Genomic DNA, 21,331 nt, shown 5'->3' on the forward strand with positions numbered 1-21,331 from the left:
ACTGTTTATGAGGCCTACCCGGGTATGATCATATTTTGAATATGTGTTTCTTACTAAAACACAACATTCGAATTTGAAAGTGAAAGCAAACCTTAAATTAGGAATTAGCTTTGTACGCATGGCGTTCTGCCTCGATATATCTCTATTGTTTTGGCGCTGTGTCTGCCATTTTTGTAGCTTCGTGCCCAAAGACTGACACTCAGAAACGCCCTAAATGCAGCAAATATCAAATAAAAAGAGAAAATACAGGCAGAGGGCAGACTATCTGCAGAAATAGACCCAACCACACACTTCTAGTCTGTCATTAGTATAATTTTTGTATAAATCTATACATTGTTGAAGCCTTGTGTTGGTTTATGCTCAACTTGGAGTGCATTTGTACTCAGATTTAGGACTACAGATTCTGTCCCCCATCATCAAGCATCTCTTTGCAGCCAGCACATGCAGAAGGGAAAACTATAGTGAACAATTATTGTTTTAAGACAATGCTAACAGCATGTGAATCTATCCTTTATTGGATGTCCTGTACACAGTCTTTTAACATTAAAGTTTAGGTGAAAACAACTTCACAGATGTTACCACATTATTTAAATGTCAAGGTTTCTTGAGCAATCAACAAATTATGTATTTTCAACAAGTCATTCATTTAAAAAAATGCAGAGGCACTTTTGGTTTTTGTCCTGACAAGATGCACCGGATGAAAGAAATGTTTCCTGACTACTTAGCTCCACCTGCTGGACATACTGCCAAACAGCTTTTTCTGGCGGTTTATTTATTTATGATCTGTTTGAAACATCTGTTTGACTTTCAGTGAGTCTATAATTCAGTTACCTTTAGTCAAACAAATCAAAACAGTAAGGTATGGTAAAAATGTTAAATAAAAATGTAAGTCGTCAGTATGACCTTTAAAACTTCCAGTTTGTTTATCATTCTTATATAATTACAATATTTATTTCCCTTTTGGACATGAGTGCAGTGTTATCAAATGATTATGTAATTGAGTTGCATGACCTTTAACCTTCCTACTCCTGTTCTTGTTTGAGGACCCAGACTTCGTTTCTGCGGTTGGTCAGTTTGAAGGGACTGTCGTACCCGGCTGCGTAGTACGGATTCTCGACATATTGGACTCCGTCCCTCTTCAGGCTCTCCATAAGTTTCTCGAGCTCTTCACGCTTCGTATTCTCCTTGGAGAAACCACCGTATGTCCTGGAAGAACAAACAAGAGAAGGGTTTAATTAAGTCCTGCATATCAGGGATTTTAAGTCTTCATTTTATCAATTCTGTGTGCAATCTGTACCTGACATATGCGGTGAACTCTTTCCTGTGCTCCACAAACACCTCGGGGTCACTGGGCTCTGGTGGAGTCTCCTGATGCTCCTCTGGGATGAAGAAGGACACAGTGAACTGAGATTCACATGCGGGACCGGCTCCGGGGTCCACGCGGCAGGTCACAGGAGCCGTCATTTCCACTTTCACCTCTGAGGAACAAAGAAGTAAATAAGACATTTTAAAGCAACAAGACGAAACTTTCATTTTGTGTTGATTTTGGCGACCCCTGTGGACAAAAGTGGTATTGTTTCCATGAGCACCACAGCTGTTATTCTGGAAGTGAGTTAAGTTAAGTTGTTTTTCTTTTTAGAATAAAGCAGGATGTATAGGTAATGACGTGAGGTATGTATCTATAAAGTAATATGACATAAAGTCATATATTGATATAAATCAATGTCTCAAAATGTATTTCTTAAAACAGCGTTTATACAGCTTTGTAAATGTAGAAACTGATACATTTTACAAGCATTTTTAAAGGGATCTAAACCAAGCATTTCCAGACTTTTAAAGCTTTAATCATCACATCTATTTTTTTCACTATTAAGGCGATCATGAAATATTAAGTTTACATAATTAATTTTTAACCAAAGAAATCAATGTTTATTAACACTTTATTTTACTAGCAGCTGTTGATGATGGTTATTTAATGCTTCCTAAATTTTAAAAAGGAAAGGATCAATAGAGGACTTCTCTGGTTGGAAATGATAAATAAACACATATTGTTTTATTCCAAATATTTAAATATTTTTGGATTACATGAGTGATTGTGTTGTATCACAAGATTATGTTAAAATCCAATTTCCTTTTAAAGAGTTTGTTCAAATTTAAGAGTATTCCTACCCTTGAAAATATACCAGTTCTAATAAATTAAGCATTTTCTAGACTTTTAATACCATGTAAATAAAATAGACATATTGCACATTTGTGTAGGAATAAGGGGGCCTTTTCAGGATCAGTTCTGAATACTTTCCAATGCTGCAATTCTCTCCATCTGTTGAAAGAGCGACCAAGGTTGACTCAGGTGTGCTTTATCACTGTCACTTTCAGCTTTATTTGTTCTTTGGTCTATTCTTTTCTTTTTTCTCTTTGCTGACCCTGCTCCAGTATCAGCCATACCACAAATATATTAAAAGTCTTCTTACTGATGGTCTTGTTTGTTATGTAGGTCATATAAAGGCATCAGAATGAAATTAAGATTGTTACATAACCAGTTAAAAACGGCTTGTAGCGGTTTTAAATAATACATTTTAGAAAAAGAGAAACACACATGCGGCACACACATCTGACGGGTGTAAAACATTAAAAAAAAGTGAAATATATGTAAGAAAAAATAAAGTGCAATTGAGATTTTTCTGAATCAGCTTTGGTAAAGATGCTCAGATATTAAATTTTCTAAACAAATCCTCAGCTGCCAGCTGGTGGATGAAAACTCTATACCTGAACAGATGGTGGACTTATAACCACATTATGTGGCAGATGTAGGGGATTAAACAGCAGGTTTACACATCACACTCTCCTTACACTGTACACCTCAGAATTCAACAGCACAAACAATATATATTCTCATAAATAATGCTGCTGTAAACTGCTGAGTAAGACAAAAGCAGTGGCACTGTTACAAACTGCTGAGCAAGAACTAAAGTGCACTTTCTCATCGACTCTTGCATTTATTCATCGACTCTCTTTGTCTTCACGCCAAAGTTATCCATAACTTCACTCTGCAACATTTAAACATTACTAACATGACTGCGTGGGATTAGAATTATTTGAGTTTGTGGCTTCATATCAAGTTTATTGTAAAACACTACAAAATAAAAGTCTTAAACATTTTAACACCTAACTGACAACGTCTCAATAAAATATAGGATTACATCACAAAAGAAACTTAAGTTAGACTCTACCTGTTTTTTTTTCTTGTCTCCACACCTGTGGCATTTTTTGGAAGAGAATAAATGACACTCACTGTTGTTGTTGTTTCCTTGAATGTAGCTGAAGAGCCGGCGGAAGCCAGAGTTCATGGCTGCGTCCCACTGCATCCCACTCAGAGTGGTGCTCACCCACTTAGTGGCGTGGTAGGTACGAATCTCATAGTCTTCTCCCTGCAAAAATAAATAAAACATACATGCACTCATTATGAATAACTGTTTGGTGTGTTTTTTAAATAAACTATTTAATCAATATAATGTAAGATACTAGTGGAAAATGTCCATGTTGGACCACATTCGGTGAACTGATCAGTAGAGCTGCAACAATAAGTAAATTGATTTATTAATCAACAGAAAAATGATCACCAATTACTTTCATGATCAATTAATTGTTACATTTTTCACAAAAAAAGTTGCAGAAATGCTGTTTTCAGCCCTCCAGTTATAGAGATGTCCTGCATTGTCTGTTTTATATGTTTATATTTATGTTAACCTGAATATTTTGGGGTTTTGAACTGACAAAGCAAGACATTTAAAGACATCACTCCGGACTTTAAGAAACTGGGATGGATTGTCTTCACTGTTCTGACAGTTTTATAGACCCAAGGATTAACTGAAAAAAATAATCAGCAGATTATTAGTTGCAGCCCAAAGTGATCAGGAGTTTTGCCTAGATGATTAAATACATAATTATAGTATGTGCCAAAAAAAAATCCAGCAGCATGAACTGTCTTTTCTTTCTTTTCTTTTCTTTTCTTTTCTTTTATGAGAAATAACAAACCCTGTTTCCCTCTGCACCTGCATTGTGCATATACTAGGATTTGACCTGGTCTATAACTGAAAGCTGATTGAAGAGTTGTGCAAAACGACTTTTACACAGGTCAAATTATGCAAGCAAACAGGCACGATGTGATGATAGGTGTTTTTGTTTGACACCGGTAAACAAAGGTCTTTCTATGATGGCTGTGTAAACAAAAATGTTTTAAAAATGTGTGAAACCAGTGAAGAAATGTTAACATATTTACAAGAGAATGCTTTTATTATGCTAAGATGATGAAGATGAACGTAGAATCTACTTGCATTAAACTTTTTATTATTAATTTAACCTTTATTTAACCAGGAAATATCCCATTGAGATTAAGAACCTCATTTTTATGGGAGCCCTGGCCAAGAGGCAGCAAACACAAAATACAGTTACATATTTACATAAGACACAGACCTTAAACGCATTATGAGAAACAAGTGCATATTGTGGAATTGGCCTCAATAACAATCACTTTGGATTTAAAAGTGCACAGAGAAATTAAGTCAGTTAGTTTCCAGTCTTTCTGTTGCATATTCCATGCATAAGGTGCAGATTTAACTTAATTCCAGCACTACCGTAACACATCTGTTGTCACATGACAGCATAGCAAATAGTACAACCATCATCAGGCCAAAGGTTTACTGTCCTTTTATACAAGGCAATCTGGAAAACATTTACCTTTTTCTCATCTGCTGTGTATTTCGGGTTCTGCAGTCCAGATGAGAACAGAACTTGTCCCACAGCTTTCAGCATGACACTTGTCAGGTTGGTCAAAACTGTCTCTTTGAGGTAAAATAACGACAAAAGTCACCTTTTGCAACACCTGCAATACGTTTAGTTAGAGAAAAGAACGGATACATAGCGCTTCATATCATGTCACGAGACTAGTCATCTATTCAACCGCATCTTCACTTATAAAACAACTATCCAAATACATTTTCTGTTAAAATTCAGATAATATGTAACTCTTCACCGTCTAACTTTAAGCTTTTATTAAAACACAATGTTACAATTTGTAAGTATCAAAATATTGAACAATGCCCAAAGAAATACATAATTACCTGAAAATGAACGCGTTTGGTAACAACTGTCTGGGCGTGCAGCGCGTTTGTTTTCATAACATTGCTTCCGGTTACATAAAGCTAAAATCTGATTGGCTGAGCGAGTGCAACTTCAAAATAAAAGTCCCGATCTGTAACTTTCTATACAGTCTATGTCTGTAACGTGTGGAAAATAGGTTATTAAAATATTTTAATGCTACTACTTATATCTACTACTTATTTGAACATAAGCAAACATTTCTACAAATGTTTATTGACATTTTTTTTTTCGTGAATTTTATTATTGAGCGTTTGCCAAGTTAATCCATCCACCCGACAGGTGACTGTGGTCAAGTGAGTCGTTATTCGCTCTCCTTAGCCCAGGGATGGGAAACTGGCGGCCCGGGGGCCGCATACGGCCCGCACCCTCACTTGAAGTGGTCCTCAGTACAACTACATGCATTTGAGCATGAACTCTTAAAAATGCAGTAATTACAAATTTACTTCTTGCAATTAATGTTGGTCTGCTGTTCTTACACTGAAAAAAAAAGAAATCACAGTAAGTGGTTATTTTTTATTTGCTTCAAACCTTTTTTATTCCTATTTATACTGTTATACATGCATTTGAGCATGAAATATGTTAAGTTACTGTACTGTAAACATATTGAAAATTGCAGTTTCATCATATCTGGTTAAGTGCATGGTCCTATATGTGGCCCTGTGGTAAATTGTGGCCCCCTCTAGCATTTAAGTTGCCCATCCCTGCCATAGTCAAACCAGCCGCCCCTATATAATGTAGTGCGCCCGTATTGCAATATTTATGGTAAATTCATTGAAACTGGTCAGAGCGAGCTGACATGAAGGATAAAAACTTTACTGTTATTCTTTCTCTTTTTTCAATATAACACTCTTACCTGTAGAGAGGAGATGAAGAATTAACTTTACATGAACACACAACGTGAAATAATCAAATTGCAAATAGATTTGTTGTGTCGACGTGCGGTTTTCAGTTTTCAGAATAAAGTGTTACACAACCAGGGCCAAATACCAGATAAATATGGAAAAAAGATAAATTGCATGATATTCACAGACTGTTCACTGTGGAGTTGTTCTACCTAAGACCTAAGGTATCTTCTCACAAACTTAAAACACTTTTCACTGTGGAATATCAGAATAAAATGCCCCTGGATATAGACTGTACAGTAAAATACATTATGTTAAAAATTAATAAAAATTAAACTGTCTGTTTCACTGTGGAAATTCATAATAAAATGTGCTTGTTGCAAAACAGTCTGATATCCAAGCAAACCAGAAGTCTGCTTGGAAACTGCTTGTTACTAAACAGCCTGAAATCCAATAAAACTAGGAGGCTGCTTATTAAATCTGAAGCTTCAACTTTAAAACATATATTTATTAGGCAATATGAATCAATCCCTAAAATTAACCCATGAAATCCTGAGGCAATGACTCTGGTGGACAATTGGAACAAAACTCACAGCTGTGTAATGATCATCCTGTCACACCTGTCAGGTGGATGGATTATCTCTTCAAATGTGTACACAAAATATGGGGAAAACCCTTTTGTGTGCATAGAAAAAAAAAATCATTTCAAACCAAATGTTGCATTTACATTTTTTGTTTAGTGTAATATTAAACACGTTAAAATAATTATAATTATATATATAATTATTATGTAATCTAATATTCCATAGAATAGCAATACATTTTCTGTTAAACTAAAGTCTGAACAGTACACATTGACCAACTTTCTTGGACAATTTATCTTGGGGGAAACATGATTTTCAAAAATTGCTAGATGCTTTTTTTTCTTCATCAGCATATGAGGATGATAGATATGTTGTTTTTTTAGGATTTTATAGGTTTTTTAAATTAAAAATAACTATGATTAATATACAATTACTCACCGCCTAGTCCAGATGTTCTGCATCACTGGCAGCCATGAGGATTTCTGATCAGGCTGACTAAATGAAGATAAATAATCTGAAGCATGTGACCTAGATAATTACTACTGCAATGCCTGGTGTACAGAAAACCCAGGGCTTGAAGTAGTCAAGTGTTAGAGTACATGTCGGTTTCTTGGTCTGTATGTAAAACATAATTAAGTTACCATATATAGTGTGCAAACAGCTTCATCCAGCCAGTTTTTCAAAAAAAAATCAAAATCTTCCAGGCAGTTCAAAGTTATTTCTGGGAAGAGCATCTCCCATTTATTTACTACATTATAATTATTTACATCATAGGGACTGATAGCTAACTTTACAAGAAAAAATAAGTCATTTGCGGCTTTTAAGAAACACACAGTCCAGGCAATATGAGGCACAATCACAAAGAGGAGTCAGAGTAAAAACAGCCTAAAACCTAACAGGACGTCTTTGAAAAGTTTGACACACACACACACACACTCACACACACACACTCACATATCATCAGCTCAGTAATGAACGAGAAAAAGCTGCTACATCTGTGCCCGACATGAAGGTTGGAAGTGATGGTAAGGATAAATCAGAACATCCTTTACAATGAACATTAACTTGTCTGTTGTATTTGGGCTTCAGCTACAGTTTTGACAAAGAGGCCTGTTGGTGTGAATGGGTGAACAGATGCTGGTCTATATGGAGACGAGGTGCAGAGCAAGGCAAGCGAGACTGTGTTTGCAGATATGAATGCATAGTTTAACATTTGTAGCTCTATCTAGCAGTATCCAAATTGCAGATGCATCTCTTTCGTCGTTGATGTAGGACACACAAGCGTTGTGGGGACGAGGAAGTGTAAAAACTTGATATACAGGAACATGCAATCCAACGGAGAGACAGCGGCAGCAGCTTTTTGTCTCTGTGTTGTCCTATGAGGCGAGTCGTATTCATTACGATTCATAAAGCCAAGGGCAGTGGAAAAGGCAGAAAGACAGAGTGGTTTGTCAAATGTCAAAGTCCAAATGTTACCGCTGGAAATAGCAGCAAACAATTCATCACTGGAGCTTCAGGACTCCAGATACAGCCTGGTGATAATTTCCCAAGCGACATAATACAGAGGAACAAGAGAGCTTTAACGACGTCTCTAAAACAGTTTATTAATTGATATTTAACTGGACAACAAAAGCAGGGATTAATAGAAAACTTTCATGATGATCTATGTGTCGGTAGATTTGGCAGCATTTTATGAATCCCTCTTTTACTGTCAAAATAAATATTAATTAAGGCATTGTATGATAACCCTTTCTAAAGGCTCTGTATCATTTCACAAATTAGTGCAATCTTTGTCCAGGTTGTAGCTGGTGAAGCTCCAGTGCTCTGAGAGGATTTCAGGGCTGGTGATTCTGGTGGACGAAGGACAAAACATCATCTTTGGACAGTTTCTCTGGGTCCATGCGCGTCTGAGAGTCATGGACTATCACCCCGTCCACCCAGGCCCAGAAGAGCCGCTCCGAGTGGCAAACACTGAGGACGAACACAAAGGATACATAAGATCATCAGGGCTGCTGTGACACACAATAACTTCATTAACAGATAATTCCTCACATGCATTTTCTGACTCACTTAATTAAATCAGACATTAATAGTTTTCTTTATGGGTAAAGAAGATGCTACATACTGGAAGGGGGCAGCAGCGTTGGGTGGCATTTCATAGGTGGAGTCCTTGGTGGTTTTATTAAAGAAGAACTTCATCTTGGAGTTTTTGCTGTATGCCATCGTCCACGGCTCTGAGGGATGAAGAGGGAGGAGATGTTATGCACATTTTTAATTGAAACATAACTTATTTAAGTATTTAGCCCACAGGACTGTTGAGGCTATGACCCAGTAGGCTTGTCGTGGGAGTCAGTGTTACCAGTGTTCAGGCAAAAACACTGATTAAACACTAATAACTAATCTATGAACTTCATCGCAAACAAATACCTACCACTGACAGTCTTAACGATGTAAAGGCCGGTGGGAAGGAAGTGTCGGTCATCTCTGCCCGTGTAGGACAGACGAGGGACTCCTCCTGAACTCTTTGTCACCTTCATCTCTAGTCTGGATGAGAAAAAGAAAAATCCTTAACGATTTGTTGATAAAACTAGACCTGATATTTTTAAAATAATGTTGGACCCACTGTCCAACATTATTTTTCCTATCTTACCTGACAAAGATCTTCTCCATTTCCTCCAGTCTGTAAACCTCCTTCACTCTGTTAGGGAAAAGACAGACGCTACATTGAAGATCCTCTCCAGACATGGTTTAATGTTTCAGTGTGTGGGTTTTAGTGGCATCTAGTGGCGAGGTTGCAGATTGCAAGCAACCAAACAGCCCTAACCTCACCTAGTAGAACCTACGGTGGCCGTAAGGTAATGTAAAAACACACGAGTCTCTCTCTAAAGCCAGTGGTTGGTTTGTCCATTCTGGGCTACTGTAGAAACATGCTAAGTTAAAGAAAACACAACATTAGTTTCAGGTGATTATACACTGAGGAAAACAGAATTATGATTCTTTTATTCCATGTCTGCCAATAGATCCCCTATATCTACATGACAAGGCTTGCGTTGAGGAATATTTTTTGTCTTAAATGTTGTTTTCTGCAAAAAAAAGTTCAGTCACCTAATTTAAACAACTTACAAATTTATCCACTCTCAGTGTGTTTGTACTTAAGGCTTTAAGTTTCAGCATCACATCTTATTAAAGATACACTTTGGCCTCTAAACTAGTTGGGATGTCAAAAAATCAAGTCCATATCATATTTTATACAGTCTATGGTTCATATGCAATATTTGTCAGCATCTAAGAAATGCTGAATTTGATTTTAATGTCACATGGACTTGCTGACCATGTGGGGTTTACATGATCAGAAAATATTACTTTGAGCTTAAGCTACTTGTAAGCCTGGTGTTTAAATGTCCATAACATTCCCTAATGTTTTATGATGCGGTGTGTCTAGTATTGTGTAAGTGTGACCTTTCAGCTTCTCACACTGTCATAAAGTCTCTCTAACTATCCTCTCTTCTTTCAGTGAGAATAAAATCCCTGCAAATAAGTTACAAAGCGGCATTCAAAATGCTTTAACTGATTTAAATGAATACCTGATAGGGTTCATGTCCGGTCTGCTGGGTTTGGCCACTGCCTTCACAAACTTCTCAGCCATCTGGATCCTGGATAACGGGCATTATTTAGTAAACTATAGAAAACTGGTGTGAAAAGTAAATTGTACAGAGACATGAGTAATCCACTTTTGTCATAATTTTGAAGATCAATAAGTATAAATTCATAAAATTTGTCCCACCGTTGGTTGAAGTGCTGCTCTCTCACATCAGTGCCGTTCAGTATTAGTGCATCCATTACGTGGACAGCGTTGATTCTGCGCTGAGCTTTGCCCTGAGGACCAAAGAAACTGTATTTATACATGAAAAACCACAACAATGGGCAGCAAATAACTAGTTTATTCAGTTGTATTTCTAATTTCTAAAAGCAACTGTTCTCTGAATGGAGTTTCTGTTACCACTGTTATGGAGACATGGATAATATTGACTACAAACTCCTACAGAGACAAATGAGCTTTAAGAGTTTTGAGAGAAAACGGTCCAAAAACAAAAGTACAAATCATCTCATGAGAGCACTTGTTAGTTATTATTTAATCATTAGCAGAGCTGAAGCCAGGAGTTAAGTGATTGGGATGCTGGCTCCCAGATTTCGTGATGTTTCCAGCCCCTCCTCTCACCTCGCCCTTCAGCTCTTGGACGATCTCCACGCTCAGAAGTGTATCTCTTGGCAGCTCGAGCTTGAAATTCTCCAGTTTCCTCCAGCGCAAAGGCATCTTCCCATCCCATGTGTATATCTGAGACTTCTACACACGCCAGTGGGAAATGGAGAGAACAGATAGAGATGAAAACAGGTTCAATCACAGGCTATCAAGCTCTTTAAAAAAAGAAGTAAATCCTCTCCGGTCATCGCTATCACTCTGAATAAAAGAATAAAAACATTGGGAGAGATTGGCCTGTCAGCCTTAATCTCTTCCAGAAGGAAAGGGAACAATAACACAGTAAATAGCTGAATGTGGTGATACTGGCCTGGATGTCTCAATTCTGTTTGTTATAACAATATAGCTGTCATATATAAAAAAATCTAGAAAAATACTAATTAAATTATTTGGGTCCAAGATGAGGATTGAATAAGATGCAGTTCAAGACCTGCATTTTTAAAAAAATGTTGTGCCTTTGAAGACTTACGCCGAGTGCCAGAAGGAAGATCTGCTCTCCACCTCCCACAATGCACCTGTGGTCGAGAATATGACGCAACTTCTCGAGAGTCGTGGAGTTCAGAGGTGTGAGTTTACACTGGAACGACTCCACATCTGGGTTCTGAAGTGCAACAGATGTAAAAAAGAGAGTGGGAGGACAGATATGGAGACAGATTTAACATTTTGAATAAACTTTTTTTTAAAGTGTTTTCCATTGCTGGAATCAATGTGGAGAGAAAATTTTATTTTTGCAAAATCCGGGAAATACTGTTTGGGATTTACTAAAGTGTACAACAATGCTTAACTTTTTATTTTAATTTCATTTTAAACCTTCAATAAAGTTGCACGAATGTCGTTAGAGGACAAAAATGTCTGCAGCGAAAGTCTGTCATATTTTTTTTATTTTACACTTCCTATTATTTTTTCATTTTCCGTCTTACCATCTTTCACAATTTCAACTTTAAAAGGTCACTTTTTAAATTAAAATAAAAACAAAAAAATGTAGCACTTTTTGTATACTTAATGCTCACATTAAGTGCATTTCACAGGCTCAGATTTGTCACAACTGCGACATTGATTTTGATGTATTCTTATTTTTTTACGAGCATCTGATAAAAAAGCTGCTATTATTTTCCACTTTCACCAAGTTCAATTTTTAACCAACATCAGGCTTAATCATAACTACCAAATAATCATTAATTTTCAGAATTTTAACCATTTAAATGCCTGTTAGTTGACAAAATGCCTCTGTTGCTTTTTGTTAATGTAAAAAAAAAAAAAAATTATATATATATATATATATATATATATATATATGTATATATATATATACAGATTGCATACTAAATGATAGTGGGATTTTCACCGTCTAGGTTATGTCTATGATTAGCAATACCTCTGCAGAGCTCCATAACATGTAATAACTCCAGTGGAAACCAGGAAAACAGCATGTATTTACCCCTTTGGATGAACATTAGAAATGGCTTCGTCTAGTGGCAGATAGTAAAAACTACAAATTTAAAGCCATGGCTCTAGATTGAAAGTCTGATGTTAATAGAGGGCATGCTTGTATGTTTTAATGGTCATGGGATCAAAACTTGTGGTTTTAATGGGTTTCAATGGAACATTTTTTTGTCCTTATGGGTCTGAATGTTTATATGTTGGCTTCATAGTTTATTATAGACAAATTATATGAGCTGAGATTGAATAAAAACATTTTGAAAAACAAAAAAAACTCCATAAGCATCAACACAGGCAAAATGATTGAAAATATAAAAAAGCCCAAATTGTCCCTCGCGATGCGTGAAATTATCTGACAGTTTTATCAGCATTATCTTGTATTTCTTCATTAATCCCAGACTTATTAACTGACCTTAACCAGTTCATAGAATTTGGACTTGGGGTCTGAGGAAGCAGGAGTGACTCTGGCTTTGTCTGGCACCTGCAAATGGACATACAGTGTAGTTTGTTAAATAATGCAGTTTAATTCTCTTAGCTCTATTTTAGTCCAACTTCACATGTATCACATTTTTTTCACTCACCCCCCAAAGTTTTAGACACTCCTTTCTAATTTCTGCCTGCCGCGGCTCTGACAGGGTCCTAGAGAAACAAACATTAACGCCATCACACATAGCCGTACCACAGCAGAGTTAAATACACACAGATGAGAAGGTGAAAAGTTACTCACTGGTCTACGACATAGGCGTGAATCTTAGCCAAGGCCTTGATCTGGACCACACAGAGGCTGCAGTGAGAGTTAATTCAGCTTCTGTCAGTCACACAGTTTGAAATGAAATAATGAAAAGCCGCTGTCACTGTCGTGTCTCTACCTCTCATTGGAGTTGACCATAAATGGGTAGAAGTCAGCGTCGTCCTTGATGATGCTCAGGGGAACCACTTCAGTTACGTCTCTGTCGGAGTTCTTCAGCTGGTTCAGTTTCAGGTTGATTCTGAACATGTACTCCCTGACGGCGTCTGAACCGGGCTTCAGACCGCGGCACACTATGTACCTGCGGATGACAACGAGCAGTGGTGGAGAAAGTATTCAGATCTCTTACTTAAGTAAAAGTACTAATACCACACTGTGAAATTACTCCACTACAAGTAAAAGTTCTGCATTCAAAACTTACTTAAGTAAAAGTACAAAAGCATCAGCATCAAAATGCACTAAAGTATTGTTAAAAGTAAAAGTACTTGTTATGCAGAATGGACCCACTCAGATCGTTTTATATATTCCAAATATATTATTAGATTATTTGTATTGATGCATTTATGCAAGCAGATTAAACAATTAAAATGTAATTGTGTAAAGATAAAGCTCATATTAACTACTTAACATATGTTATGAAGTTTAATTTAAAAAAATGATGATGATTTTAAATAAAACATGTTTTTGTGTTAAATCTCGACCTGAACTGTAACGAAAGCTGTCAGCTAAATGTAGTGGACTAAAAAAGTACAATATTTGCCTCAAAATGTAGTGGAGTAGAAGTATAAAGTTACAAATGTGGAAATACTCTAAAATACAAGTTCCTCAAAATTATACTTAAGTACAGTACTTGAGTAAATGTACTAACCGCTGACAATGAGTGAATAAAAATGAGATCCATAGAGGGTTATATGTTGCTAAAACTGTTTCCCCCATCAGCGCAAAAAATATTATAATATTTTCATGACCTAATAACTGTTTCAGGCTTTGACTTGTTTTTAATTGGGCTTTGTTTTGGAAAAATATTATGATTCTGATTTGTTTTATAAAATTTGTCAAGGCAATAAAGCTTAAAAAAAACAATAACCCTGAGGTCAACGTATGTTACACAATGTTTTTACTTTAGTATCAATATTCACTTAAAATATTATAATAACCCTGTCATTAATACTGCATAAGTAACTACAGGCAGATCTCGCACATACAGTCATGGACAAAAAATGATTAGACCACCCATGTTTTCTTCAATTTCTTGTTAATTTTAATGCCTGGTACAACAAAAGATACATCTGTTTGGACAAATATAATGCTAACAACAAAACTAGCTTATAAGAGTTTAATTTAAGAGCTGATATCTAGACATTTTCCATGGTTTTCTTGATAATAACCATAATCATCATCAAGAAAACCATGGAAAATGGCTAGATATCAGATAACACTGTATATTTAAACATAGACGGAGCCTCACCTCTCCGAGTTGGCAGGTCTGCTGGTGACGGGTTTGAAGAGAGAGATCCTGTCGAAGCAGAGGTAGACCAGGTAGACCAGACCCACGCAGAAGGGAGTGAAGAGGTCAAAGGTCTTACAGACAAAGTGACCACCTGGAGAAGACAAAAAGACAATAAGACCATAGCATGAATATGATGGTTAATCGAGACTGAACAGGAATGTTTTCATCAGTTTCACAGAGGTTTTAGAAAATTTAGAAACACAATGAGTTCTCTACCAGAGTTAATAAACAATAAAAGAAGAGTTAGGTAATGTTGTCAAGCAGCGTGGGATCATCAGAGGTGTTGTCTTCACCACCATTGCAGTCAGTTTCTCTCTATTAGGATTCTTTCATTGCTTTACTTTCAAAAGTTTTTCTACCATGAACCGAATTTTCCACAAATTGTTCCTCTCCAAAACAACCGGACCCGATGATTAACACCAGTAATAACACTGAATAAAGCAGTTTCACATTAAAAATATTTCTCTGATTCTTCAAGCAGAGTTGCTGCTAACTTCTTTTCTCTGATAACTTAAGACAGACATATCAGACATTCGATGATTAAATTCCTTCATCCAGTTAAAATATATATATATATATATCTAAAAACAACCAACATCTAAACAGTGTATCATAAAAACCTCACTTAAAACTGCATATAAAGTAAATGTATGACTATTACTTCAACTGTTACTTCAATTAAATAAGTTTTAAAATTGTTGGAAAACATTTGAGATTTTTTTAGTAAACAACTCTTAATCATGTAACATCATCTTGTCATTTTTAGATGTTTTAATGCTGAAAAATTCATAATAAATATATATATATATATATATATATTTATTTTTTTTTACAACATTTATATGTTCTGGATTTTGTTCATTTAACAAACAGAGAACAATACAAAACAGCATAGTTAGGAACATAGAATAAATAACAGACAAGAAACAAAAAAGGGGGATTTAGAATAAAACATAGATATAGCATCTAATGGTTTGCATTCATCGCAAAACCTATATTATATATCTTTAAAATAGAATCTGTTGTTAGACAGGTATGCAGACTAACTCATCCGTTCACACACCTGTCCTGAGTGTAGAGAGAGCAGTGAGGAACTGACAGAGCAGCAGCTGTTTGCTCAGGATCTCCTGGATGTTTTCCTGGCCTTCCACAGAGAAACCCTACCGGAGACAGTCGACACATCAACAGTGATTCATCAGTCAACAAAATTCCTCATCTATCTTCTGTCAAAAAAGGAAACGACGTGAAAAAAAAATCTCACCCCGTCTGCCATGAGGAAGTGCAGCCCTCTTCTCTCCGTACTCTCCAGGACAAAGTTTCGGAAGGCGGTCATGTTTTCTGGCCGAGTAATGTCTCCGTCCCCGTCCACCCCTCCCTCACCTGGGACACACAGAGTTCAAGCTTTCACTGAGTCATCAATCACCTGAGACGTGATCAGTTTCCTTCCCGAGCGTGATGTGTGCGTACCGTAGTAAGGCTCAAACAGCTCGCTGGGCGCTGCGTAGAAGTCTTCCAGTTTGAAGTCACAGGGTCCCTTCAGTGTCATGCCGAAGCCCTTGGCGTGCCAGCGCCTCTTCCACAGTATGTACTCCGAGAAGCCTCCGGGCCCCGCGCAGACGTCCCCGAAGTACAGAAGCTCGCCCTCGCGGTCCTTTGTCAGAGGTTTCTACATAATGAGAGAGGTTTGTCTCACCATCTGTGTGAACAAATGTTCAGTGTAACACATTTCAGCTGTTACTTTCAACAACTTACCCCTTGTGAGTCCTTTGGGTTGGTGAACATTTGGTCGAAGCAGTGGTCGATGTTGGACATTTTCATAGCTGCTCTAAATACAGAAAGAACAAAATACAACCTGTCACTGTCTTTGAAGGGTTTGCATGATAAACAGTATTCTTTACAGCTGCAACGACAATTAATTGACTAGTCAAGTTGATTGACAAAAAAATAATTGAATTGATTATTATAACATTCGTTAACAGTAATTTTACAAGCAAAAGTTGTGGCTGTTTCTGTCATATTAAACTGAATATATTTGGATTTAGACTGAAAAAAACAGGACAAGTTAAAATATCATCACCTTGGACTTTGAAAACACCAAACAATTAACTGATTCATCGAGAACACAATCTGGCAGGTTATCGATAATGGAAATTAATCCTTAGTTGCAGCTGTTTTTCATGTTAATCCATTAAAAAGCTGGAATCTATTTTTCTGGCATTAACTACTAGGTATGGGAACACGTTGCTCATAATAAAATGGTAATAAAACACAAGCAATTAGAAGTGTTTGTTAAAAAAAAAAGCAACTATATTTCTTGATATTTGTGTAACAACTTGTCACAAAACTTTTTCACAAGGCAGGAATTAATCATATACTCTATTTATTCATTTGAATTGTGTGACTTATTTTCACAGAATTTTCATTGTATCGATCAACATGCACACACACAAAGCTGTGTTTTGCATTTGCTGTTATTAAAAAGCAGACATTAACCTTTGAATTCAATAAGTGCAAAAGAAATTAAGTTCAATAAATCCTCAAAAAGACACAAATTACTTTTATAATATAATCCAAATTGTTAACTACCTAAAGACTGACCTGTTGAGGAAGATACCTCCTCTGATCGTCTCGTACGGGTTGGAGCGTGTCCTTGCTCTCCTCATCTCCTCGCCCTCCAGGTTATCAAATACTGTCTGAACATGAAATACATACAGTGGTTAAACAACTCAGGAATATATTACAGTGTCATGGTTTGTGTCCATCAAACGTAGGAGGCAACTTCACACAAAAAAGGTCCATTGATATCCTCTTTTTACAACAATACAGTGATGAAAAAGGGAAATCAATGGCTTATCAATAAAGTAAACACCTTTTTTTTCAGCTTGGTTAATGCCTTCAAGCCAACTGCTTATCAACTGCTGTTAACGTATAAAATAAAAAAGGGAATAAAATGAAAGATAGATTACAACTCACCTTGCACCTTAGAAGAGTGTGCAGGAGATCTTCAGAGCAAAACTCTGTCTCATCCTCAATCCTAAGTTTTCTCTGTAAGCAGTTAAAAATAAAACTTTGAAAACAAAATGAGGCGAATGAGTGTGTCTGAGTGCACACAGTGTACAGTAAATCTATAATCTATATATATGTATATATTAGGGCTGGGAGATATGGAACAAAAGTCATATCTCGATATATTTATGCTGAATATCGATATAAGATATATATCCCAATATTTTTAGCGCAAACTGAGAGCAAATGTTCAGTCATGGTATGTCACAAGTGAATGTCTGAATTTTTTGTATTTACATCTCCCACTTTCATCCAGTCCCTCAGCTCATCAGCATCTGGGTTCTCTGTGGTGCATTCTGGGAACCAGTCTACCTTCTGTGAGGCACTGGGCTGCACAGACAAACACAAAAATTAAAAACAAAGGAAGAAAACAGTTCATCAGATCATCATGATGTACACATAAGAAAATTGTTCTCAGGAGTGAAAAAAAGAAGAAAATTAACTGACAGTTTACAGAAAAAGCCACTGAACACATTTCATGGTTATTATTTACTTGTGTGTACCTCTGGTTCATCACGCCAGTCGACATTGAGCTCCCCCTGAAAGCCCTGCAGCGTGAGACCAAGACCTCTTCGCCCCCGCTGGGTAGAGGCCTCCACAATCTCTTTGCGTCCCTGACCAAACTTCCCCAGACCTTCACCTTCACGGAAACCCATCTTGGCCTAAAGGTGGAGGGGGTGGGAGAGCATATGGTAGTAAAGAAAAGACAATCCAAAATTCTGTAACCCAGATTCTGAGACAGTTAAATATCTCGTGTTAGTGTGTGCCTCATTACCATAAGTTTCTGTGACACACTGTTGTACATGGAGAAGTTGGAGGAAGCCTGTGAGGGGTCAGTGTCTTGGTCATCAAAGGACGATATGGAGGGCATAGAGAATCCTGGTCTGTGATCCTCCTGGTCACTGAGGGAATCATTTTGGCTCGAGTCTAGACAAACCAAGGACACACAGGCAGGAACAATTCATGTAGAAACAGGAGCAGACAGAGACACCAAAGTAAACAATATATAAATAAACCTACAGAAGGAAATCATGCTCCTCAATTCACTTCTGAGTATTGCAACGTTGTGCAGAATTGAGTTATAAAATGAAACAAAACCACAGCCGTAGAGTCGCTTCCTCTTCTTCTTCTGGTTCTTCGACTACACTTGAAAAAACTGTCATGGCAAATCATATCTCTACTGACCTACTTGAAAGATGTACTTTAACCCTCTGAAACCCACAACCCACTGGCGTGTTTGAAAGGCAGGTTTTCTTTTTTTTTTTTTTTTTAATCTGCAAATTTATTAATCATAGCTAGATACTACTACTAGATACTTCTGAATACTATGAAAAGCTTTTTTCCAATTAAAAAAAAAAAGTTATCAAAGAAACATACCTTTTTAAAAAAAATGATTTATATCATTAAAACTGTATTATACTTTATAAAAGACATTTTAAAGTTCCTCCTACAGCCAATCATGATTGTGTTGTTTCCATAGAGGTGCAGGACTTCTTATATATGGCATGAAAAACGAGGCCAGTGAGCAACAGTGAGTAAAAATGTCACAGGAGCAAAGTGCTTGAGTTTCAGAAGGTTAAATCAATTGACCCTAAATCACAACTTAATAAGAATATCATCATCTATTTATCTATTCATAGAAAGCATAGAATCGAATAGCATAGAAATATTTCTGTGTTTACTTTGGCATGCAAAACATCAGATTTTTAGCTAAAATCATGAAAGGCATTGTTTGGAAGAGGAAAATGAATCCATCTACCATGTCTTGATAATTGTGACTCTTCATCTGAGCTGCTGTCCTCACGATGCCTCTTCGTCCCCTGCAGCAGAGCTGACGCTGCTTCAGCAGCTCTTCGCTTCATCCTGGCTGAAACCGAGCGGAGAGGACAAGAAGAGTGTGAAAAGAATACCCAACCATGGATTAAGATGACTTCAACAAAATGTTAAAGAAACCGAGCAGCAGAATATATCTTCTTGTACATGTCAAGAAAACAACAAAGGCAGCAAGCCAAAGTTTTGTTACAGAAAGTGCTGAAGCTTGAACAATTAGTCAATTTACTGATTAATGGATACCACATGCATTCAGTTTAATTAATGATTATTTCAGTAAATATGCCAAACATTTGCTGACTAAAGCTTTACAGATAAACATCTGTAAAGCTTTAGTCTGCAAATGTAACGGTTTAACACATCACTTTCAGCTGTTAAATTCTGACACTTGGCATTAGGTTTGCAAGGGTAGCAATGCATATTCACAGACTTACATATTTTGTCACATGCTCAATATAAATAATTCATACAAAGACAGCCTTTTAACATTGTCCACTAGTACTGTGGATCCAATATTCTGCTCTGAACTAAACATATACATACTTGTATGTATATTGTGTCAAACTGCTAGAAAGTGTACAATGCAGGCACGATAAATTAGTCAGTTAAATAAAGAAAATACCATATAAAAATACTGCAAAATTAGCAAAATATACAAAGCAGTAAACTAAATAGTAAGCATGGTTAAAAGTAAATATTAAAGTGTGTTGCAGGTAGCTGCAACAAGGCCATTTGTAGTGTTGTCATTTTATCTGCACTGTTTACTTCACTTTCTAGGGCAAAAAAAGGGAATTTGAGGAAAGTTAGAAATGCCCATGCTTGCCCATTCCAAAATATTTATGCTTAGATATTAGGTGACTGCATTTCTGTAGAATCAAAAATGTTTATTGTCAACAAGTCTTCACATTAAAGATCATATAAATATCTCGTTTAGTTATCTTGCGACATTTAGCGACTTCCGTGTGCTAAAATTACATTTGCTAAAGGTGTAAACTGTGTCGATTCAATGCAACAAATAACAAAAGCGATGTCTTGATCATGCACGTTGCGAGAACTTGACAATTATGCCACCATCTAAAAATAAATTTCCTGCAAATATGAGCAGTTACCTCTGTGGTTATGTTGCAGTTAGCAGCAGTCGGCTATCAAAGTTTGGTTAAGTCGGCCCATACCACTTTCCACGATATATTGCAGCAGCTAAACACAGCTAAAGTGAACAGACTCGTCTGGTTAGTGTCAGTGAGGGTGTTTCGGTGTTTTCTGTGAAACGAAACTGCGCAGCTGTAGCAGCTTTAGCTGTTAGCTAAGCTAAAATTAGCCAGCTAGTTTTTACCAGCTCAGAAGAAAAACTTCACTCTTCTGTGGCGACACGGCAGCGACAAAACGTTAATTCCGCATGTGTTTCAAGCTCCCCCAGTTTGACTTTTATTTGCATGGAGACTTTGTTATAGAAACTCTGTTTTTTTGAAGTTTACATTAGCCCGCGTTCTGTTTCTACAGAGTTCAGGGGTCCTTCCTTTGCTGACGGTACGCGGTAATGACGCGCGGGATGTAGCGACTGTCTGTACAAGTGCCTGAGTGCTTTTGTTATTGTTGCATTTGTTTGGTTTATTTGTATTTATTTCATTGGTGGCACCTGCTTTGATTATTTTTTGTTCCTTTGAATTCATTTATTCATTTATTTACGACATCACCATTACATAAAAAGCATTTCAAAGTAGCTGGCAGTTTATTTTTATTTTTTTAATAAGGGGTTAAACTGCATTTATAAAGTTATATACATATCCAAATCATTCTAGAGGAAAATTTGGCATGGAAATAAATAAAAACAAATTGAAATACTAATTATACTGAAAATAACTATTGTAATTAACAATACATCTTGTGCCTCAA

General features: G+C 36.6%; 2 protein-coding genes across 4 annotated transcripts; both read right to left on the reverse strand.

Annotated features, from left to right (window-relative positions):
* Nucleotides 1-469: 469 nt before the first annotated feature.
* Nucleotides 470-5,202, reverse strand: hebp2 (heme binding protein 2). The gene is made up of 5 exons (XM_059357158.1): nucleotides 5,121-5,202; nucleotides 4,738-4,841; nucleotides 3,293-3,428; nucleotides 1,298-1,478; nucleotides 470-1,206 (listed from the first exon to the last, which is right to left on the reverse strand). Exons 2-5 carry the CDS (start codon nucleotides 4,810-4,812, stop codon nucleotides 1,023-1,025), a joined length of 576 nt encoding a protein of 191 aa, XP_059213141.1. The 5' UTR covers nucleotides 4,813-4,841; nucleotides 5,121-5,202; the 3' UTR covers nucleotides 470-1,022.
* A 2,092-nt stretch (nucleotides 5,203-7,294) lies between these two features.
* Nucleotides 7,295-20,971, reverse strand: cmtr1 (cap methyltransferase 1). Of its 3 annotated transcripts, none has more exons than XM_059357015.1 (24): nucleotides 20,772-20,971; nucleotides 19,368-19,475; nucleotides 18,384-18,535; nucleotides 18,112-18,270; nucleotides 17,846-17,938; nucleotides 17,516-17,587; nucleotides 17,141-17,235; nucleotides 16,295-16,367; nucleotides 16,010-16,208; nucleotides 15,804-15,922; nucleotides 15,606-15,702; nucleotides 14,501-14,633; nucleotides 13,154-13,333; nucleotides 13,012-13,068; nucleotides 12,866-12,923; nucleotides 12,697-12,765; nucleotides 11,314-11,445; nucleotides 10,806-10,931; nucleotides 10,371-10,462; nucleotides 10,171-10,239; nucleotides 9,237-9,284; nucleotides 9,018-9,130; nucleotides 8,712-8,820; nucleotides 7,295-8,557 (listed from the first exon to the last, which is right to left on the reverse strand). In XM_059357015.1, the coding sequence occupies exons 2-24, from the start codon at nucleotides 19,468-19,470 to the stop codon at nucleotides 8,422-8,424; spliced, it is 2,484 nt and encodes an 827-aa protein (XP_059212998.1). In that variant the 5' UTR covers nucleotides 19,471-19,475; nucleotides 20,772-20,971; the 3' UTR covers nucleotides 7,295-8,421. The 3 variants fall into 3 exon arrangements, with proteins under 3 accessions (XP_059212998.1, XP_059212996.1, XP_059212999.1); XM_059357013.1 differs by having other exon boundaries at nucleotides 20,548-20,971; XM_059357016.1 differs by lacking the exons at nucleotides 7,295-8,557; nucleotides 8,712-8,820; nucleotides 9,018-9,130; nucleotides 9,237-9,284 and adding an exon at nucleotides 9,301-9,516 and having other exon boundaries at nucleotides 20,548-20,971.
* Nucleotides 20,972-21,331: the final 360 nt, after the last annotated feature.

The sequence above is a fragment of the Centropristis striata genome, chromosome 18 (assembly GCF_030273125.1).
Source record: "Centropristis striata isolate RG_2023a ecotype Rhode Island chromosome 18, C.striata_1.0, whole genome shotgun sequence".
Lineage (NCBI taxonomy): Eukaryota > Metazoa > Chordata > Actinopteri > Perciformes > Serranidae > Centropristis > Centropristis striata.

What these genes read in the sequence shown, in the direction of transcription:
- hebp2 (XM_059357158.1), bottom strand. Translation starts at nt 4,812, where the DNA reads ATGCTGAAAGCTGTGGGACAAGTTCTGTTCTCATCTGGACTGCAGAAC. An exon ending in ACACAGCAGATGAGAAAAAG is followed by an intron (nt 3,429 to 4,737) that starts GTAAATGTTTTC and finishes TTATTTTTGCAG; the next exon opens with GGAGAAGACTATGAGATTCG. An exon ending in GAGTTCACCGCATATGTCAG is followed by an intron (nt 1,207 to 1,297) that starts GTACAGATTGCA and finishes TTGTTCTTCCAG; the next exon opens with GACATACGGTGGTTTCTCCA.
- cmtr1 (XM_059357015.1), bottom strand. Translation starts at nt 19,470, where the DNA reads ATGAAGCGAAGAGCTGCTGAAGCAGCGTCAGCTCTGCTGCAGGGGACG. An exon ending in CACGCCTATGTCGTAGACCA is followed by an intron (nt 12,924 to 13,011) that starts GTGAGTAACTTT and finishes TTGTTTCTCTAG; the next exon opens with GACCCTGTCAGAGCCGCGGC. An exon ending in CCGGACATGAACCCTATCAG is followed by an intron (nt 9,285 to 10,170) that starts GTATTCATTTAA and finishes TTTCCCTAACAG; the next exon opens with AGTGAAGGAGGTTTACAGAC.